Source organism: Chiloscyllium plagiosum, chromosome 3, assembly GCF_004010195.1.
Source record: "Chiloscyllium plagiosum isolate BGI_BamShark_2017 chromosome 3, ASM401019v2, whole genome shotgun sequence".
NCBI lineage: Eukaryota > Metazoa > Chordata > Chondrichthyes > Orectolobiformes > Hemiscylliidae > Chiloscyllium > Chiloscyllium plagiosum.
This window is the reverse complement of record NC_057712.1, coordinates 53,087,885-53,108,493: the sequence shown is the minus strand read 5'-3', so window position 1 is coordinate 53,108,493 and position 20,609 is coordinate 53,087,885. Positions and strand designations below refer to the sequence as shown.

General features: G+C 42.6%; 1 protein-coding gene across 1 annotated transcript in view; it reads right to left on the bottom strand.

Annotated features, from left to right (window-relative positions):
• gtf3c2 (general transcription factor IIIC, polypeptide 2, beta) overlaps window positions 1-18,788 on the bottom strand; it is a 140,051-nt gene extending 121,263 nt beyond the window's left edge. Inside the window, exons 1-3 of the mRNA XM_043682113.1 lie at window positions 17,692-18,788; window positions 13,867-15,696; window positions 3,332-3,686 (exon numbers count right to left, since the gene is read on the bottom strand). Of these exons, the coding sequence (XP_043538048.1) occupies window positions 3,332-3,686; window positions 13,867-15,629 (2,118 nt within the window). The 5' untranslated portion in view covers window positions 15,630-15,696; window positions 17,692-18,788. The remainder of the gene's footprint in view (window positions 1-3,331; window positions 3,687-13,866; window positions 15,697-17,691) is intronic.
• Window positions 18,789-20,609: the final 1,821 nt, after the last annotated feature.

The following is a 20,609-nucleotide window of genomic DNA, read 5'->3' as shown; positions in this document are numbered from 1 at the left end:
GGGGTCGTCAGATGGTGGGCGAGAATCCTGGTTGAAGGAGTAGGCGCGGAGGCGAAGGCGTCGGAAGAATTGTTCGATGTCTCGCCGCGTGTTGAACTTGTTAATCCGGGAGCGTAGGGGGATGAAGGTGAAGCCTCTGCTAAGGACTGATCTTTCATCCTCAGAGAGGGACCAAACCTCTAGACCTCCCCCTCTCTGAGGATGAGAGTCCTTAGCAGAGGCCTCACCTTCATCCCCCTACGCTCCCGGAATAATGAGTTCAACACGCGGCGAGACATCGAACAATTCTTCCACCGCCTTCGCCTCCGCGCCTACTCCTTCAACCAGGATTCTCGCCCACCCTCTGACGACCCCTTCACCCGCCTCCAACACACTCCATCCACCTGAACACCCCGTGCTGGCCTCTTACCCACCCTCGATCTCTTCATAGCCAACTGCCGCCGCGACATTAACCGCCTCAACCTGTCCACCCCTCTTACCCACTCCAACCTCTCACCCTTGCAACGTGCAGCCCTCCACTCCCTCCGCTCCAACCCCAACCTATCAAACCGGCAGACAAAGGAGGCGCGGTGGTAGTTTGGCGCACCGATCTTTACATTGCGAATGGCTAAACGCCAGCTCGCGAACACCTCCTCCTACTGTCCCCTTGACCATGACCCCACCTCCCACCACCAAACCATCATCTCCCAGACCATCCATAATCTCATCACCTCAGGGGAACTCCCATCCACCGCCTCCAACCTCATAGTCCCACAACCCCGCACCGCCCATTTCTACCTCCTGCCCAAAATCCACAGACCTGACTGCCCCGGCCGACCCATTGTCACAGACCGCTCTTGCCCCTACCCCACCGAACTCATCTCTGCATACCTCGATACGGTCCTGTCCCCCTTAGTCCAAGAACTCCCCATCTACATTTGGGACACCACCCACGCCCTCCATGATTTTCGCTTCCCCGATCCCCAACACCTTATCTTCACCATGGACATCCAGTCCCTATACACCTCCATCCCCCATCACGAAGGCCTCAAAGCCCTCCGCTTCTTCCTTTCCCGCCGACCCAACCAGTATCCTTCCACTGACACCCTCCTTCGACTGACTGAACTGGTCCTCACTCTGAACAACTTCTCTTTCCAATCCTCATACTTCCTCCAAACCAACGGAGTAGCCATGGGCACCTGCATGGGCCCCAGCTATGCCTGCCTCTTTGTCGGATATGTGGAACAGTCCATCTTCCGCAGCTACACTGGCACCAACTCCCACCCTTTCCTCCGCTACATCGATGAGTATAACGGTGCTACCTCGTGTTCCCACAAGGAGGTTGAACAGTTTATCCACTTTACTAACACCTTTCACCTCGACCTCAAATTTATCTGGACCGTCTCAGACTCCCTCCCTCCCCTTCCTAGACCTCCATTTCTATCTCGGGCGACCAACTCAACATGGACATTTACTATAAACCGACCGACTCCCACAGCTACCTCGATTACACCTCCTCCCATCCTGCCCCCTGTAAAAACGCCAGCCCATGTTCCCAATTCCTTCGCCTCCACCGCATCTGCTCCCAGGAGGACCAATTCCAATACCGAACAACCCAGATGGTCTCCTTCTTCAAAGACCGCAATTTCCCCTCAGAGGTTGACGATGCTCTCCACTGTATCTCCTCCACTTCCCGCTCCTCCGTCCTTGAACCCCACCCCTCCAATCGCCACTAGGACAGAACCCCACTGGTCTTCACCTACCACCCCTCCAACCTCCAGATACATCGTATCATTCTTCTTTATTTCCGCCACCTCCAAATAGACCCCACCACCAAGGATATATTTCCCTCCCCTCCCCTATCAGCGTTCCGGAAAGACCACTCCCTCCGCAACTCCCTCGTCAGGTCCACACCCCCCACCAACCCAACCTCCACTCCCGGCACCTTCTCCTGCAACCGCAAGAAATGCAAAACTTGCGCCCACGCCTCCCCCTTCACTTCCCTCCAAGGCCCCAAGGGATCCTTCCATATCCATCACAAATTCATCTGCACATCCACACACATCATTTACTGCATCTGCTGCACCCGATGTGGCCTTCTCTACATTGGGGAGACAGGCCGCCTTCTTGCGGAATGTTTCAGAGCACACCTCTGGGACATCCGCACCAACCAACCCAACCGCCCTGTGGCTGAACACTTTAACTCCCCCTCCCACTCCGCCAAGGACATGCAGGTCCTTGGCCTCCTCCATCGCCAGACCTTTGTAACACGATGCCTGGAAGAAGAGTGCCTCATCTTCCGCCTAGGAACCCCCCAACCACAAGGGATAAATGCAGATTTCTAACGTCGATTCTCCTGCTCCTTGGATGCTGCCTGACCTGCTGCACTTTTCCAGCAACACATTTTTCAGCTCTGCTGGTGAGAAAGTCAACATCATCCACACTAAGGTCAGAGTTAAAATTATAATACGGGAAAACCAATGAAGTGTCATCAGACCATATCTGCATATTTAAACCTGCTTAATCCTAAATTTAGGATTCTTGCTACCAACTCAAAGGACAAGTTAAAATTGACGGATGTAATTGTACTGGAGACAGTTCAGAGAAGGCTCACTAGTTTAATTCCACGGATGAAAGGCTTGTCTTATGAGTAGAGATTGAGCAGTTTAAGCCTACACTTCGAGTTTAGAAATATAAGAAGAGATCTAATTGAAATATACGAAATGCTAACGGGGATTTACAAAGTAGATGTAAAGCAGATGTTTCACCTTGCAAGGCAATCATTATTTTGCTAAAGGATGGCAGATTTAAAACAGAGATGAAGAGAAATTACTACAATTAAAATGTTGTGAATCTGTGGAATTTACTACTCTAGAGTTCAGTGGATACCGGAATAAATTTAGGAGGTGGTAGACATATTTTTAATTAGTAATGGGTTAAAGGGTTATGGAAAGCAGGCAGCAGAGGAGTTGAGGATGAGATGGGATCAGCCCTGATTATATTAAACGGTGAAGCAGCCATGAGGCACTGAAATGCCTATTCCTGTTCCTATTTTTTATGATTTTATGAAAGCAGCAGCGTCTTCTCAGGACGTGAGCAATAGATCAGCAGGGCAATTTTAACTGCTGCCCACACTTATGTTTGGCAAGTAATCTAAATTGCGCCTATGCTTGTACCACTGAACAAATAAATACTAATTTTCAATTTAGAATTGCTGATGTTTCAATCATTAAAATAAACAATTGAAGCAATTCTGGAAATTCTGCTCCATACTCAGAATAGAGCATTCTAAGTGACTACATAATTGACACTCAGATGACTACAGAGGTGAACTATATATAAAATAACTTACATTTATCGGACTCCTTCTTTGTTTCTGACCTTCGCCATCTTGAAAGTCATCTAGGTCAGACTCAGAAACATCACTGGATGGTTCAACTTCATTAAGTTCTTCATCCTCAACCTCTTCGTCATCAGTTATTTCATCTGAGATCACAAAATCTTTGTCATCTGACAGGTCATCAAAAACATCACTGATCTTCTGCCTCTTCCTTCCTTTTCTTCGTTTCGGGGAAGATGGAGGTTGAAACAACGTTTGATCCAGAGAATGGTCTGGCTCACTATCATTTATATTGCCAGCCACATCATCTACCTTATAAGAAGGTGATTTTATTTGCTCTACTATTTCATGTAGGTAAAGTAAGGCACTGAAAGAAAAGACAATGAAACTTAATAACTACACACATGAAGATGTTAAATTATAATATTTCTCACATTGAAACAACTTATCATACATGACACTCAAGAGTGAAACTCTTCCACTTACTCCCATCCAACAAATTATGCCACATGTTCAATATCTATAATGTAGGTTTTTAAAAAAATAACGTATCATTTTGGGAAAAGGTCAAACAAAAGACAAAATTATTAAATGCTGTAATGTCTTCTAAAGGAAGTAGACTACAATTAACAAAATATACAGATATCCAGACACAAAAATGATTGCAGGACACCAAAAAGCACCAAAAGTATGCTACACTGTTGAACAACATAGTATGAATGTGTTAATCCTTTCACACAAGTTGCTAATCTCAACTACGTGATGGTCATCCGGGCTAATATCAAGCAGAGTTGAGGTGTCTCAAACAGTCAATCATCTGTGCAGCTTTTGCAAGTAGTTTCAGATACCTGAAACTAAATCTTAATATACAACATTAAGTGATCCAAGAAAATAAATTGGTTAAGTAGCATAACATGCTGTACTTTAAGTTAAACTCAAGACACTAATGTCATGAAATAACATGAAATAACTTGTTCAAAAAAACTATGAGATCTTTGGTTGGGAAAGAGAGATGAGCCAAAGTAAGCATTACTATTTACACATGGAGGGAGGGTAGGAAAAACAGACAGACAGTGTTTTCATCTTACCTTGGAACCAGGAAGTCTGAATTCAAGTCTCACTGCCCTGGAGGTGCTATAACATGTCTGAGCAGGTTGATTGAAAATACTTACAAGGCAATGTCCCTGCCTCTGGGCCAGAGTTCAAATCCCACCTGCTCCAAATCTGTGTCATAACATTTCTGAACAGGTTGATTAAAAGAATCTACAAGTGTTTCTTAAATGAAAAAAAAACTGAAAGAAAAATCACCAACAAAAACAGACGTGGAGAGACATCAGAGTTAATGCAAACAGTTCTAAAGAAGGGTGCTGGACCTGAAACATTAGCTTTGATTTCTCTCCACAGATGCTGCCAGACCAGCTGAGCCTTTCCAGTAATTTTCTGTTTTTGTTTCTTAGGCAATGCCACAGTTTCACCTACGCTCCGCAGAATCCAATTCATGTCTAAAGCACTCTGTAATTTTCAAAATTACAGATAGAATTAATGTGAACTAGTTTGACACAGTAGTCTTTTGACCTATTTTTCAGGTTAACTTAAGAATCATTTTTTAAGTTGATAATTCCTGCACATTTATTTTCAGTATGTATCAATAACAGTCTCTCTGTTGCTTTCTTAGCTGAAAAGTTCAAGTTATTTCAGTCTTTCCCCATAATTAGCACCAGGTTTTGGCTTATAATTCTCTGCAATTGTTCCCAAAACTTGAAATATGTCCCTTGTGCTTTGTAAAAAGCACTAAATTTATGACTTGTATTCCATTGTTTCAACTAGAGATTATAATTCTAACGGTTTTACTGAAATCTGTTCTGTTTTGATTGGGCATAGTTAATATTAATTAGGAACTTTGAGGTCAAATTAGTGTGGAGCACACTCTAGGACTTCAACCCAGTTTAGTATTTCAGTGCAGTGCCAAGATTGTCAAATGTTTCAGTTTTCCGATGGGATGTTATAGTGAGGACCAAACTGTCTGTTCTGATGAACGCTAAAAAAAAAAAAAATCGCACAGCATTCTTTACAGACTATGGAATTGACACTTGTTCATCAATCGAAGCAAAATAATTGGACATTTATCCTAGTTATTTGCAGAATTTTACTATAAGATTTATTGCCACACTTTACTACATCATAGCGATTGGCTGCAAGAATAAATCAGTAACTATGAACAGCTTCAGTAGTACATGATAACGTACTAAACAAATCAGTGCTTTTTTTCAAAATCTATCTTCAACTTCAATCCAAAGTAGGGCTAGAATTCACACTATTCTGGCTCAGACGAGAATGCTGCCATTCATGGAGCTTGTGCAGTGTCATTTTTCCTTCCTGTATGCAGTAAACTAAATTTCTCTCATTTTGAATTTAATATTTAAACAAACTTGCATGCTCCCTGTGCAATTGTTCTGTCATTGCTGACTTAGACTTCTGATTCTACACCCTATCCCCAATTCAATATAAATTATCTCCTATGTTTAATAGTAAAACTCTGATTTTGCAATTTGCAATGGTGCGGCTTCAAGCTCCATTCCAGAATATGACTCATAACCTTTGCAATAGTTCTGAGGCTCAACTGCACTCTTTCAGAATAGATATTAAACTGAAGCCCTGTCCAACAGAAAATATTATATGGTGCTATTCAAAGAAAAGCCCACACGTTTATATCTTGATTAACATGTGAGCACTAATTACAAAAACTGCATGATACATTCATAGCACTTCCTATCCTCTTCAAGTTCTTCACCTCTAGTCTCTTCTCTTTTTTTTGTCATGTCACACTCATGAACTTGCAAAGGGATTCTCCACTGTCTTCTAATCCTTCTTCCTGTTTCTTCACTACCTAATGGTTCTTGTTTGCGATCCGGGACTCTCACTTAAATTCAGGTGTAGACTCAACTATGCTTCACAAGTGAACCTACCTCATTTGGCGCAAAAGGATAAAAGCAAGAAAGAGAATAAAAATGCTCAAGTGAGATCAAAACTGGGACTTGCACCAAAAAGCCATTCTTTAAAAGCTAAGCAATAAGAGCTTCAAGCAGAAAAGCAACCACAACATTCCATCTATCCCCAGCTAATGCAGTTTGCATTAAGAAACAAAGTGCTAACACATCATATTTTTAGAAGAACTACAGGACCATAAGACATAGGAGTGGAAGGAAAGCCATTCGGCCCATCAAGTCCACTCCACCATGATGGCTGCATGGCTGATGAGCATTTCAACGCTACTTACCTGCATTCTCCCCGTATCCCTCAATTCCTTGCAAGATTAATTTATCAATCTCTGCCTTGAAGACATTTAATGTCCCGGCCTCCACTGCACTCCGTGGCAATGAATTCTACAGGCCCACCACTCTCTGCTGAAGAAATGTCTCTTCAATTCCATTCTAAATTGACCTAATTCTAAGGCTGTGCCCACTGGTCCCAGTATCCCCGGCTGATGGAAATAAATTCCCAGCGTCCACCCTTTCTAAGCCCTGCATTATCTTGTAAGTTTCTATTAGATCGCTCCTCAACCTTCTGAACTCTAATGAATACAATCCCAGGATCCTCAGCCGTTCATCGTATGTTAGGCCTATCATTCCAGGCATCATCCGTGTGAATCGCCGCTGGGCACGCTCCAGTGCCAGTATGTCCTTCCTGAGATGTGGGGCCCAAAATGGGTCCTAACCAGAGCTTCATAAAGTCTCAGTAGCACATCGCTGCTTTTATATTCCAACCTTCTTGAGATAAATGACAATATTACATTTACTTTCTTAACCACAGACTCAACCCGCAAGTCAACCTTTACAGAATCCTGGACTGGCACCCCCAGATCCCTTTGTACTTTGACTTTATGAATTTTCTCACCAGTTAGAAAATAGTCCACGCCTGTATTCTTTTTTCCAAAGTGCAAGACCTCGCATTTGCTCACATTGAATTCCATCAGCCATTTCTCGGACTACTCTCCTAAACTGTCAAAATCTTTCTGCAGCCTCCCCACCTCCTCAGAACTACCTTCATATCATCAGCGAACTTCACCAGAATAATATAGAGTGAACAGCTGCGGCCCCAATACTGAACCCTGCGGGACACCACTTGTCACTAGCTGCCATTCCGAAAAAAAACCTTTAGTCCCAACTCTCTGCCTTCTGCCAGACAGCCAATCTTCAATCCATGCCAGTTGCTCATCTCAAACACCATGGGCCCTCACTTTGCTCAGCAGCCTCCTGTGAGGCACCTTAACAAAGGCCTTTTGGAAGCTGAGATAGATAGTAGCCACTGAGTTTCCCTGGTCTAAGCTACTTATTACCTCTTCAAAGAATTCTAACAGGTTTGTCAGGCACAACCTCCCCTTACTAAATCCATGCTGACTTGTTCTAATCCGACCCTGCACTTACAAGAATTTAGAAATCTCATTCTTAACGGCAGGGATTCTAGAATTTTACCTTCAACCGAGGTTAGGCTAATTGGCTTATAATTTTCCATCTTTTGTCTTGATCCTTTCTTGAACAAGGGGGATAACAACAGTGATTTTCCAATCATCTGGGACTCTCCCTGACTCCAGTGCCTCAGCTATTTCTTCAGCCACCTCCCTCAGAACTCTAGGAGGTAGCCCAGAGGCTAGGAGATTTATCAATTTTTAGACCTTTTAGCTTGTGTAGCACTTTTTCTTTTGTAATAGCTACCATAGACAACTCTGCCCCTTGACTCTCCTTAATTGTTGGGATATTACTCATGTCTTCCAACGTGAAGACGGACAGAAAGTATTTAATAAGTTCTTCAACTATTTCCTTATCTTCCATCAATAGCCTGCCTGCATCAATTTGGAGCGGCCCAATTTCTACTTTTGCCTCTCATTTGTTTATGTATTGAAAGAAACTTTTACTATCATTTCTAATATTACTGGCTAGCTTAATTTCATACTTGATCCTCTACTTCCTTATTTTTCTCTTTTAGATTAGATTAGATTACAGTGTGGAAACAGGCCCTTCGGCCCAACAAGTCCACACCGACCCGCCGAAGCGAAACCCACCCATACCCCTACATTTACCCCTTACCTAACACTACGGGCAATTTAGTATGGCCAATTCACCTAACCTGCACATCTTTTGGACTGTGGGAGGAAACCGGAGCACCCGGAGGAAACCCACGCAGACACGGGGAGAACGTGCAAACTCCACACAGTCAGTCGCCTGAGTCGGGAATTGAACCCGGGTCTCTGGCGCTGCGAGGCAGCAGTGCTAACCACTGTGCCACCGTGCCGCCCTTTGTTATCCTCTGTTTATTTTTGTAGTCTTCCTAATCTTCTGATTTCCCGGTGCTCTTGGCTACTTCACAGGCTCTCTCTTTTACACTCAACTACTCCTGCCATTGTTGCTCTACTGTCTTCCCCACTAGACTCTGTTTCTAGCTGAACAAAACCAAGAAACTAATTCAGAGATTCAGGGTTTGCAGTTTGCCTGCAACGAACAGAGAAAAGAATCAAAAATGTAAAACATATTTTTAAAATGAATTATAAATTGTAGCCAAACTTTGGCCTATGTTTAAGAATTGGCATAACCTTGGTTCAGTTGATATGACTCCTATCACCGAGTCAAAAGACCAATCCAAGATTCTTGCACATGAAATTTACGCTAACACTCCAATGAAGTGCTACGAATAAAATCAGAAAATATTAGAACATTTTGTTTTTATTTCATATTTCCAGCACCCATTGTATTTTACTTTTGTTCTCTGCAGATGCTGCAAAGACCCACTGGTGTATTTTTTTTCCCTCGTATTTTGTTTTTTCTTCAGATCACCAGCATCTATAATATTTTGCCGTTAGCTGTATAAGGTTCCATGCTCAGTGTATGGGAGACTCCCCCTGATATCAACCCAATATTTCTTAATAATCATTAACAAAATAGATTATAGAATCATAAAGGAATACAGCATTGAAACAGACCCTTTGGCCCACCAGATCTATGCCAACCAATAACCACAAAGTTACAGTAATCCCATTTACTTGCACCTGGACCACAATGTACTATGCCCTTGCGTTTTAAGTGCAGGTCATTCTGCTATAATGCAAATTCACTGTAACGTGACTGACTAATAGGGGACTCTGTTTCTAAAGTGCAAACCTTTAAGACATGTGTTGGCTATAGTATCACCAACACTTGGTGTTATTTGTATTGCACGATTTTTGTGTAGCATAGGGTCGCACAGGAATGGAATTATTGCGCTATAGAAGAAATTACTGTGCTCATCATTAAATGCTTCTAATGTTGCAAATGCTCCTGCCTACCCCACCCTTTCAAGCAGCAATTCCCAGATGTACACCACACTCTGGGTCAAATCTCTCCTAAATCACTTGCTCTTCATTTTAAAAACTTATGCCCTCTGATCTTAGACATGTCTGCCATGGGGAAGAGATTCTCACTCTATGGGCAGCACAGTGGCTCAATGGTGAACACTGCTGCCTCACAGCGCCAGGGACCCGGGTTCGATTCCAGCCTCGGGCGACTGCCTGTGTGGAGTTTGCACATTCTCCCAGTGTCTGCATGGGTTTCCTGTCTCAATTCAAAGATACACAGGTTAGATGAGTTAGTCATACTAACTGCCCATAGTGTTCATGGATGTGTACGTTAGGTGCATTAGTCAGGGGTAAATGTAGAGTAATAGGATCTGGGTGGGTTACTCTTTGAAGGGTCGGTGTACACTGGTTGGGCTGAATAGCCTGTTTCCATACTGTTGGGGTTCTTAAAAAAAATTCTATTCTATGCCTGTCATTGTTTTGTATACCTCAATCAGATCTTCACTCAGTTTCCTCTTCTTCAGGAAAAACAAACCCAGTCTATCCTCATAACGGAAATGTTTCATCCCAGACAACATCCTGGTGAATCTCTTCTGCACCCTCCCCAATGCAATCATATCCTTCTAACAGTGTGACAACCAGAACTGAACTCAGTATTCCACCTGTGACCTAACCAATGTTTTATGAAGTTGTAACAAGACTTCCTTGCTCCAATATTCGATGGTCTGGCTAATGAAGGTGAGCATCCTCTATGCCTTCTTCATCACCCTATCTACCTGTGCTGACATCTTTCGGTATCTATGAATTGATCTTTACTCAAGGTTGATCTTTACTCCCCAAGGACCCCTTCCCAGAATGCATCACCTCATAATTATTGACACTAAACTCCATGATCAGCCAGATTCACCAGCTGATCAATATTACACTGCAGCCTGAGACCATTCTTCTCACTATCAACAATGCCATCAAATTTTGTGTCATCTGCAAACTTACTGATTATACCCTCCACATTCACATTGTTAATGACATAACTAACAGCAAGCATCCCAGCATGGATCCATGTGGTACAGTACAAGTCTCAGGCCTCCAATCCCAAAAACATCCCTCTACCATCACCCTTTGCTTCTTGTTTGCAAGCTAATTTTGGATGCAGTTTGCCAATTATCTGATTATCATATTTATGCTTGTGTTATCAAATGGCTGCCAGATTTTCCACATTGTTACTGTGACTGCACTTCAAAAGGTATGTTATTGCTTATAAAATGCACTGAGGTGTTTTGAAGTCACGAAAGGTGCCAAGAACCAGCATCAACCTTGGGTCAGTTGCCAGAACACCTGCTACTGACTCAGAAGATGGATTACAGATGTTACTCCATATTCTGGACTATGAAATGTAGGTTGACACTCCAATGCAGTATTTCAAAATTTTAGAAACACCTCTGTGAGATGCATATGTCACTGGAACGATCAGTATATGTTGAACCCAACTACTGGAACATTAATTATCAATAGTACAATGGCTGTTCATGAATAGTAAGTTAATAGAAAAGCAAGAAACAAATTTTAAAACATCAAAATCTGTTGTATAACAGAGCTTTCCATTTTCTGGTCATGTACCAAATATACAAAAAACTGAAAATCTAAGGGACAGAATTTGTCATTAGCAAGATCACATAGGTTCTTAATGCACATATATTAAATTTATCTGTCTAGTGTTTTCAAGGGTCAAATGCATTAAAGCCCTATTATTTCAAATCCAATTATGTTAACCTATTTATTTCTATGATTCTTTTAACACATGATGAAAAAGGTTCAACACTATTAGAACAAAAAAATCTCAAGCACAACTCATTTTGAGCTACTCATGTCATCAGTCATGACTTGGTTGCGAGCATTCTTGCTAGAGTCTATTCACACGTACTGGCTTGACATTCTATTTGAGGACTTGAGTACACAATACAGGCTCACAATCCACTTTGGATGGAGAGAGTGCTACACCTAAGATACCATATTTCTAATTAGAAGTTAAACCAAGTCTGCCCGCTCAGTCGGACATAAGAATTCCATACTGATACTCAAAGAAGAACATCCCGTGGCCTGGTCAATATGCATCTCTCGATTAACACTACAAATAGGTTACATGTTCCACTCTACTTGAGGGATCTTACTGTGTGCAAAATGGCTGCATTACAGTGGCCATATTACAAAAGTAATTTATTGGTTATGAAGTCCATTTGGACAGCTTTAGCTCGTGAAAAGTGTGACTGGAAATGTTTTCTCAACTTCCACTACGTATTGTGAACAGGTGATCAATAGGATATTGTACAGCTTGTTCAGCCTCCCTTTAGTCAGCTACTCTACCTGCGATTGAGCAAGTTAAAGACAGATCAAAATGTCATACTTCGAGAGACAGCAGTTATAGTTATAGAGATGTACAGCATGGAAACAGACCCTTCAGTCCAACCCGTCCATGCCGACCAGATATCCCAAGCTGAAAATGCGCAGGTCAGGCAGCATCCAAAGAGTAGGAGGATCGCCGTTTTGGGCATGAGCCCTTCTTCAGGAATCATTCCTGAAGAAGGGCTCATGCCCGAAACGTCGATTCTCTTGCTCCTTGGATGCTGCCTGACCTGCTGCGCTTTTTCAGCAATACATTTTCAGCTCTGATCTCCAGCATCTGCAGTTCTCACTTTCTCCGACCAGATATCCCAACCTAATCAAATCCCACCTGCCAGCACCCGGCCATATCCCTCCAAACCCTTCCTATTCATATACCCATCCAAATGCCTTTTAAATGTTGCAATTGTATCAGCCTCCACCACTTCCTCTGGCACCTCATTCCATACACGTACCACCCTCTGTGTGAAAAAGTTGCCCCATAGGTCTCTATTATATCTTTCCCCTCTCACACTAAACTTATGCCCTCTAGTTCTGGACTAGGGAAAAAACTTTGCATATTTACCCTATCCATGTCCCTCAATTTTGTAAACCTCTACAAGGTCACCCCTCAGCCTCCGACGCTCCAGGGAAAACAGCCCCAGCATGTTTCAGCCTTTCCCTATAGCTCAAATCCTCCAACCGTGGCAACATCCTTGTACATCTTTTGTGAACCTTTCAAGTTTCACAACATCTTTCTGTTAGGAAGGAGACCAGAATTGCACGCAATATTCCAACAGTGGCCTAACCAATGTCCTGTACAGCCGCAACATGACCTCCCAACTCCTGGACTCAATACTCTGACCAATAAAAGAAAGCATACCAAACACCTTCTTCACTATCCTAGCCACCTGCGACTCCACTTTCAAGGAGCTATGAACCTGCACTCCAAGGTCTCTTTCTCTCTCCTTTTGGGAGAATTGTAATAAAATGCAGAATAAACTACAACTGAAGTTCAGAACAAGTAAGTTTCCGATGAGAAAATGTAAATAGTAGGCAAGGAGTGCAAAGGTAGAAATAGAAAAATTGCAGTTTTGAATCAGACTACTGATTTTTCATAATAAAACAAATTATTTCTGAAATTATTATATGCTCCATGAAAAGCTGCTCAATATTCTAATGATTTTATTTATATTGGGATGAAAATTCTGCAAAGTGGGACAAGCTTATCATCTCTATTTGCTTTATCATTCAAATTTGGAAACTATATATTCCATACATCTCCCCAACATTTGTTTCCTAATTAGAGTGCTCTGAGGAAACCTTGCCGTCTCTTATTCCTCCCTCAGCACTGTGCCCCAGATCATGACACATTGTATGGTGCACAATGAGCATAGCCATGTTCTAATTCTACATGGCAGCGATCTTTCATATATCAACGTGTCGACTATGTTCCATTCCATATTCAATCATATTCCATTCATAGCTTAGTGTTTCTGCCAACCATTATTATGCAAGGAGAACGCACTAGACCATAGAAAAACAAACAAAGTTCTGGGAAAGCTCAGCAGGTCTGGCAGCATCTGTGGAGAGAAGTCAGTTAACGTTGCAGGTCCAGTGACCTTTCTTCAGACCATGGAAACTTCACTACACTCATCAGACCATTTAGAAATAAATATAGAACCAATCATACACTTTATAGTAGTTTCATGCTTAATGTACACTGATTTTAATGTCTCAGTCTCTGTGTTGAGACTGGAGGTGTGATAATCCACTCCTGTTAGGGAGTCTTGCCTAAAGCTACAATTCAAGCACCTATGCATAACCAATAAGATTAGTTCCTTACGCTCTGGCCGCCCTCCTTTTTGGTCGACCACTTGCTGTTAGTTCATTCTCAGCACTGCTCTCTTCCAATAATCTCTGGACGATTGGCTTCAAGAGCCCATGGGTATCTGTACTCTCTTCTTGGGACACCATCTTATTTTTAGGTTTTCTTCCTTTCTTCTTAGGTATCTGCATTGGTGGTAGAGCATCAATCTCTATGACATCACTGTTTTCAGAAATATCACCACCAGCCTTTGGAGTCTGCTGCAGCACTCTTTCAGCAGACACTACTTTTGCATTTTTAGGTCTTCTTCCTCGTTTTGTCAGGATCTTCACCGGTTCACGAATTCCCATCTCATTGTTATTATTTATAGCATCATCACAAATCTGCTTTGATGGCATTTGCTGCACTACTCTTTCAATTGATGTTATTTTTGCATTCTTAGGTTTTCTTCCTCGTTTTGTCACGATCTTCACTGGTTCATGAATTCCCATCTCATTGTTACTATCATTTTTAGCATCATCACAAATCTGTTTTGATGGCATGTGCGGCACTACTCTTCCCATTGATGTTATTTTTGCATTCTTAGGTTTTCTTCCTCTTTTCTTTGGGATATTGGCTGGTTGAGGAGCTCTCAATTCAAATTTGTCATCACTCACAACATCACAATCTCCTTTTGATGTTTGTGACACTGTTCCTTCAAGAGACAGTGCTTTTGTATTTTTAAGTTTTCTTGCTTGTTTCTTTGTAATCAGCACTGGTTCAAGATTTCCCATTTCTGGGCCACCACTATTTTCAGTGTTGCCATGACTGGGAATTCCTTTTGCAATTGCAACCACTGCAATTTTAGGCTTTCTTCCTCGTTTCTTAGGGATGTTCACAGGATGAGCATCTGTTTCACCAGGACAACCATTCACAGATATATCACAAAGGTCCACTCCTGGATTATCCGTCAGATTATTTTGTTCTTTTTTGTACAGCTGCTGTCTTTTGTCTGCATTTTGCTGTACAAGTAATGGATCAGGAGTGAGACAAATCTTGATTCCAGACTCACTCAAAGTTACAGCATTCTCATCTGCAGCAGAATGTTTTAAGTGATTAATTAGCGAATCTTCTCCCCCTTTTCTCTGTTGGCCTTCTACCTCACAAGTATGCTGCTCTGAAACTACCAGCGTGTTGGGATGGAGACTGGTATCTTTTGAAGCAATTGCGGGACATACGACACTACTCTTACTCACAGTGGAATGACACTCTGCAGATTGTAAACTGTGATTTGCAGATTTAGATTTCTCCTTATTAATGTTAGCACTTTGCTGTAAAAGGGTTGTATCAAACATTTGATGGCTTTTATCTGCAGACACTATCACATCTGTAGTAAAAAGATCAGTTGTTAATTTTAGGTCAGAGACAAGTAGTCTTTTGCTTTTTTGTGGACTTTTGTCATTAGTTGCTGCTCGCCCTGATGTTTTAATATCAACCACTGGTTGAGAAACTTGTACGGATGCTGCAGATATAAAGGAAGAATTCTTGTTAGTACAGCCAATTAACTTTAAACTGTCATGGTCTTTTTCAATGAAGCCAGATACATAAATGGCTTCTTTATCTAAACATACATCGCTCTCAGCAGGGTTCCCCATGTGAAAATCACTGGTTGAAGGTCCCAATCCATCATTACTTATGTGGGCTGTTGATCTTGCAGGGGTTTGACCAGCTTCGATAGACACAGCCGTTTTTTGTGCTTCTTCTGTATCAGCCTCACAGGTATCCTGAAGATTTGGTTCCATAAATATATTTTCTTTCTTATACACTTCAGGCAATTGAGAAACTCAGGCTCAGCAATTTCATTAAAATCTATAAAACAAATTGAAAAATGTCAAATTCTGCACTGCAATGAAGCTTAGCATCTTTCACATTACATTGCCTTTCGCATTTTCAGGTTCATGTTGCAAAACTAAAGTTCAAACAAAGCAGGTAAACACCAAAAACGTTTACACATTGCAATCAGAACTTGAGATATCAAGACTATACAAATAGTTAATTGCAGGGCAATTATGCAAACATGGGAAGAATCAAACCCTGATCCCATGCTAAATTGCCCATAGTGTTGAGAATAAAATCAGCATTTTATTCTCAACTACGATGACTTCAGCAGTGATCATAGGCACCAGTTCCAAAATGCAGAGAATCTAGGGATTCAAAGGAAGTCATTGGACATCTTGCACCTACTTTTTTCACAGAAAGTACATACTTCAAAATTACTCATTTAGTTTGCAAACACCCTGAAATTTTCCTCATGACTCCACAGTAATCAAAGAGTGGAGAATGTGGTGCTAGAAAAGCACAGCATCTGAGCAGCAGGAGAATTTACGTTTTGGGTATAAGCCCTTCATCAGGAATGTGGCGCTGGTAGCGAGTCTGCTTCAGGGAAGGGGATTTTTTCTGGAGGGTGCACTGAGAGAGAGACTCCAAGTTTCTTGTAGTGAGAAAATTTCTTCAAGGTAGACAGCATTGGAAAAGGCTTTGTAGTGGGGTTAAACTCAACTAGGAGAAAGTAAGGAATGCAGATGCTGGAGATTAGAGTCAAGAGTGTGGTGCTGCAAAAGCACAGCAGGTCAGGCAGCATCCAAGGAGCAGGAGAAATCAACATTTCAGGCATCACCCTTAAAAGGCCATTTGGCCCAACAAATCCACACCGATCCTCCAAACAGTAAGTCACCCAGTCCCATTCCCCTACCCTATTGACATACATTTACCCTGACTAATGCTCCAAACCAACATATCCCTGAACACTATGGACAATTTAGCATGGCTAAGTCACCAGACCTGCACTTTGGATTGTGGGAGGAAACTGGAGCACCTGGAGGAAACCCACGCAAACATGGGAAGAATCGAACCCTGATCCCATGCTAAATTGCCCATAGTGTTCTGGAATATGTAGGGTAGGTCCATTAGACAGGGGAAATGTAAAGTAATAGGATCAGGGTTCGATTCTTCCCATGTTTGCATAATTGCCCTGCAATTAACTATTTGTATAGTCTTGATATCTCAAGTTCTGAGTTGCAATGTGTAAACGTTTTTGGTGTTTACCTGCTTTGTTTGAGTCTAGTAGGATAGTCTTCAGAGAGTTGGTGTGGACTTGTTGGGTCAAATGGCCTGTTTCCACACTAGGAATTATGATTCACCTGAATAGTAGAGCAGACTCCATTTTTTTCCTCTTGTGATCTAGGCCCCAGGCTCTGGAACTTTCACCTCCAAACTGCTCAACCTTCTTACAACTTTTCTAAAAGAAAGAGTCTGGTATTCTAACCCAATATCTCCCTCATTGGATTGGTGTCAATTTGATCTGATTATATTTCTGCCATGTCTTTGGTATTTCACCGAGTTGAAAGTCTTGTTTAAATCCACAACTGTCGTGACGGAAAAGGTTTATGGATAAAAAGGCATTAAGCTAAGTTTTCAAATGATGCGGGCGGGATCGGAAAGGACATAAAAGGTGCAAACTTGATCAGCCTCTCCCCCCCTCCTCGCGCGACGTTTTATTGCAGCATAAATAAGCTCGTTGGAAGTGAACACAAGGGAAAGTAAACGCATGAATGAGACTGTCATCCGCAGTGAAGTGACTGACAGCAGTCAAACTGGGCTGGGAGATCAAATGCTGTAATTAAACCCGACCCAGGGCAGTCTCGAGACCCTAGTGATAGCAAGAATCCAGCTTTCTCAAAGAAAAGGCAGAGGAACAGAAGCGGTAGGTCAGACAGGTTTGAGGGACTTATTGAGAGAATGACAGGACGGGCCCGTCTCCATTACGATCCTGTCGGCCTCAGATGAATTCGAAAGCTTTAATACCTTGTCTCATCGCACCCGCCCCGCGCCTGCGGGCTCCTACAATGCAGGATAAGGATGAGGCTCAGAAGCGGGCGCACGCGGAACCTGAATACGCCGTTATTCTGTACAATAATCCACCTTCCGCACCTCCCGTTCCTTTCGGAAAGACCATGCAACACTCAAACTGACAAATACCCAGAGAGCCTACGTTCAGGGGCAGGGCTTCTTAAACCCTGCCTGATTGAACCCTCGACTGACCAATTAACAGGATTTCCCGAATTCACATTGTCGTATACGAAAAACAGGTAGGCGGGACAACGGTGGGCAAACTTTGGAATGTTATCGAAAGGCGCCTGCGCACTCCTGCCCTCCCCGCCCCCACCCCCACCATCCCCGGACACAAGGAATGTGACTGTTCTGTTGATGCCAATTAGAGGATTTTGCGACCGTCTTGAATTCTAACACAGGGAAGGTTTCGCATCTGCCAAATTGCAATCACCCGGGACGAGGTGAAACCACCACGTTTAATGGAAATTTGTTCGAATATTCAAGGAAGGATTTTATTTTGGCCAGCTGCAGCCGGTGGCATTAAAAATTTACCTACGCTTCTACAACTTCATGATTATATTTGGATTTAATTTGAAGGCAATTAATTTTTCAATACTCGAAAAGGTTTAATCATAAGCAAGACGGAATTAAAAAATCCTTCATCTACGTTTCGTCTCACGATAATGAATTTATGGATGTAGGGTTGTAAATAAGACATTAGCTACCACTGTTGCCAACTCCCCAAGACTACTTAAAAGTTAGGGGAATAGATAAGAGTTTCTAAATCCAGGATGATGTGTTGTCTTGCGTAAGTAGTCGGGCCAAGGATACCACTAGGCAGCTGCAAAATATACCGAAGGTAAACAGATAACTGTTGTGGTCTGTATTAATGGAGATGACATAGAGGGTAAGAGCTGGAGTTAAGGAATAAAAACAGCCAAATTACATTGCTCAGGCTATATATCCATCAATTAGTAGGAAGAATGTAGAAAGAGAATTACAGAAGGACACAGATTAACGCAGCTGTCTCAGCACTCGGGACCCAGCCTTGGAGTTTTTGCTGGATGCTTTTGACGTGGATCGCAATACAGAGCATAATTGCGAAATTTGCAAGCGGTGTGAAGTTTTGAACAGTTGGGAGCTGTCAGACTTGACATGTTTAACATAGATTCTTGGCATGTGTTGTGGTCATATTGCAAGAATATGGAGGATGGCTAGTAAATATGAACTTGCAAATTGGATTTTCAACAATTCACAATTTTCAAGTACCTTTATCCCATTGAGTTTTCCTCGGGCTGTTTAGATTAATGAAACAATGGGGTCAGTTGATATTCCTAAGAAATCTGAATTTCTGTACCAAGCTGTCTGTGTTGGTTTTCAACTCCCTCCAACAGTGGTCCTAATTGTGCCTCTTCATTCCAACATCCTTTTACTTACAAATTAACTAAAACTCGTAAATTTACATATCAATGTAGGTCTATTTATCTCATCTACAGAAGACTATTAACAGTGTTAATATTCAGGGAGAAGAAGATGCTTACAGAACAGGTGTCAGTGAAAAATGGTCAATCTTGACCACGAGACAACGGAATGATGCCTTGCACCAATGCAGGGTTGAGGTTTCTCAGGTGACTTTTAAACCTGTAGATGAGACCCAAATCTAAGACTTGATCCATTTCCAGTATTGGCATTGAAAATTGCAATTAAAAAGGACAGAGCAGTAGGGCATTTCAGAACTGTAATTTTAATGGACCACTGTGTCTTATGGACTTGAAATGTGTCGATAATTAAGAGTTTCCTTTATTTTGGAGAAGGCTAGTCCTGCTGATCTTACAAAAAACTCGAGTTTGTTTTTAAATGATTGACTTTGATCACAAATAGAAATTATTTCATGATGAAAGAAATATTTTCTTCTCTGTCTTTAACTAGTGGTTAAGGAAACAAACTGTTGGCCATGTCATTCACCAAGGTCCCATATATTTTATTAATAATACAACCAGCTCACATTTTCAGTAGCTGCAGTGCAAAAATAACTGAATCACATGGACAATGAGAAAAATTATGGTCCACTTCAGCAAATTCAGACCAAATAGCAAGACACAGATGACATTCAGGCTTGGGTTGATAAATGGCAGATACTGCATACACCAGAGAAAATGACAATCAATGACTTCTCCCAAAAAAAAGAACCTAAGCATGTCCTCCTATAATCAATGATAACAACATAACTGAGCCATCACCAAGTTCTGTGGAACATCACTGCCTAAAGTCTCGAAATTATACCATGGCTATCTCAACTCACCATCAAACCAGCTGACAAGGGGGGCGCAGTAGTAGTTTGGCGCACTGACCTTTACACCGCTGAGGCCAAACGCCAGCTCGCAGATACCTCCTCCTACCGTCCCCTTGACCTGGACCCCACCCCCCACCACCAAACCATCATCTCCCAGACCGTCCATAACCTCATCACCTCAGGGGACCTCCCATCCACCGCCTCCAACCTCATAGTCCCACAACCCCGCACCGCCCGTTTCTACCTCCTGCCCAAAATCCACAAACCTGACCGCCCCGGACGACCCATCGTCTCAGCCTGCTCCTGCCAAACCGAACTCATCTCGGCATACCTCGACACGGTCCTGTCCCCATTAGTCCAAGAACTCCCCACCTACGTCCGTGACACCACCCACGCCCACCACCTCCCCCAGGATTTCCGCTTCCCCGGTCCCCAACGCCTCATCTTCACCATGGACATCCAGTCCCTGTACACCTCCATCCCCCATCACGAAGGACTCAAAGCACTCCGCTTCTGCCTTTCCCGCCGTACCACCCAGTACCCTTCCACCGACACCCTCCTTCGACTGACCGAACTGGCCCTCACCCTGAACAACTTT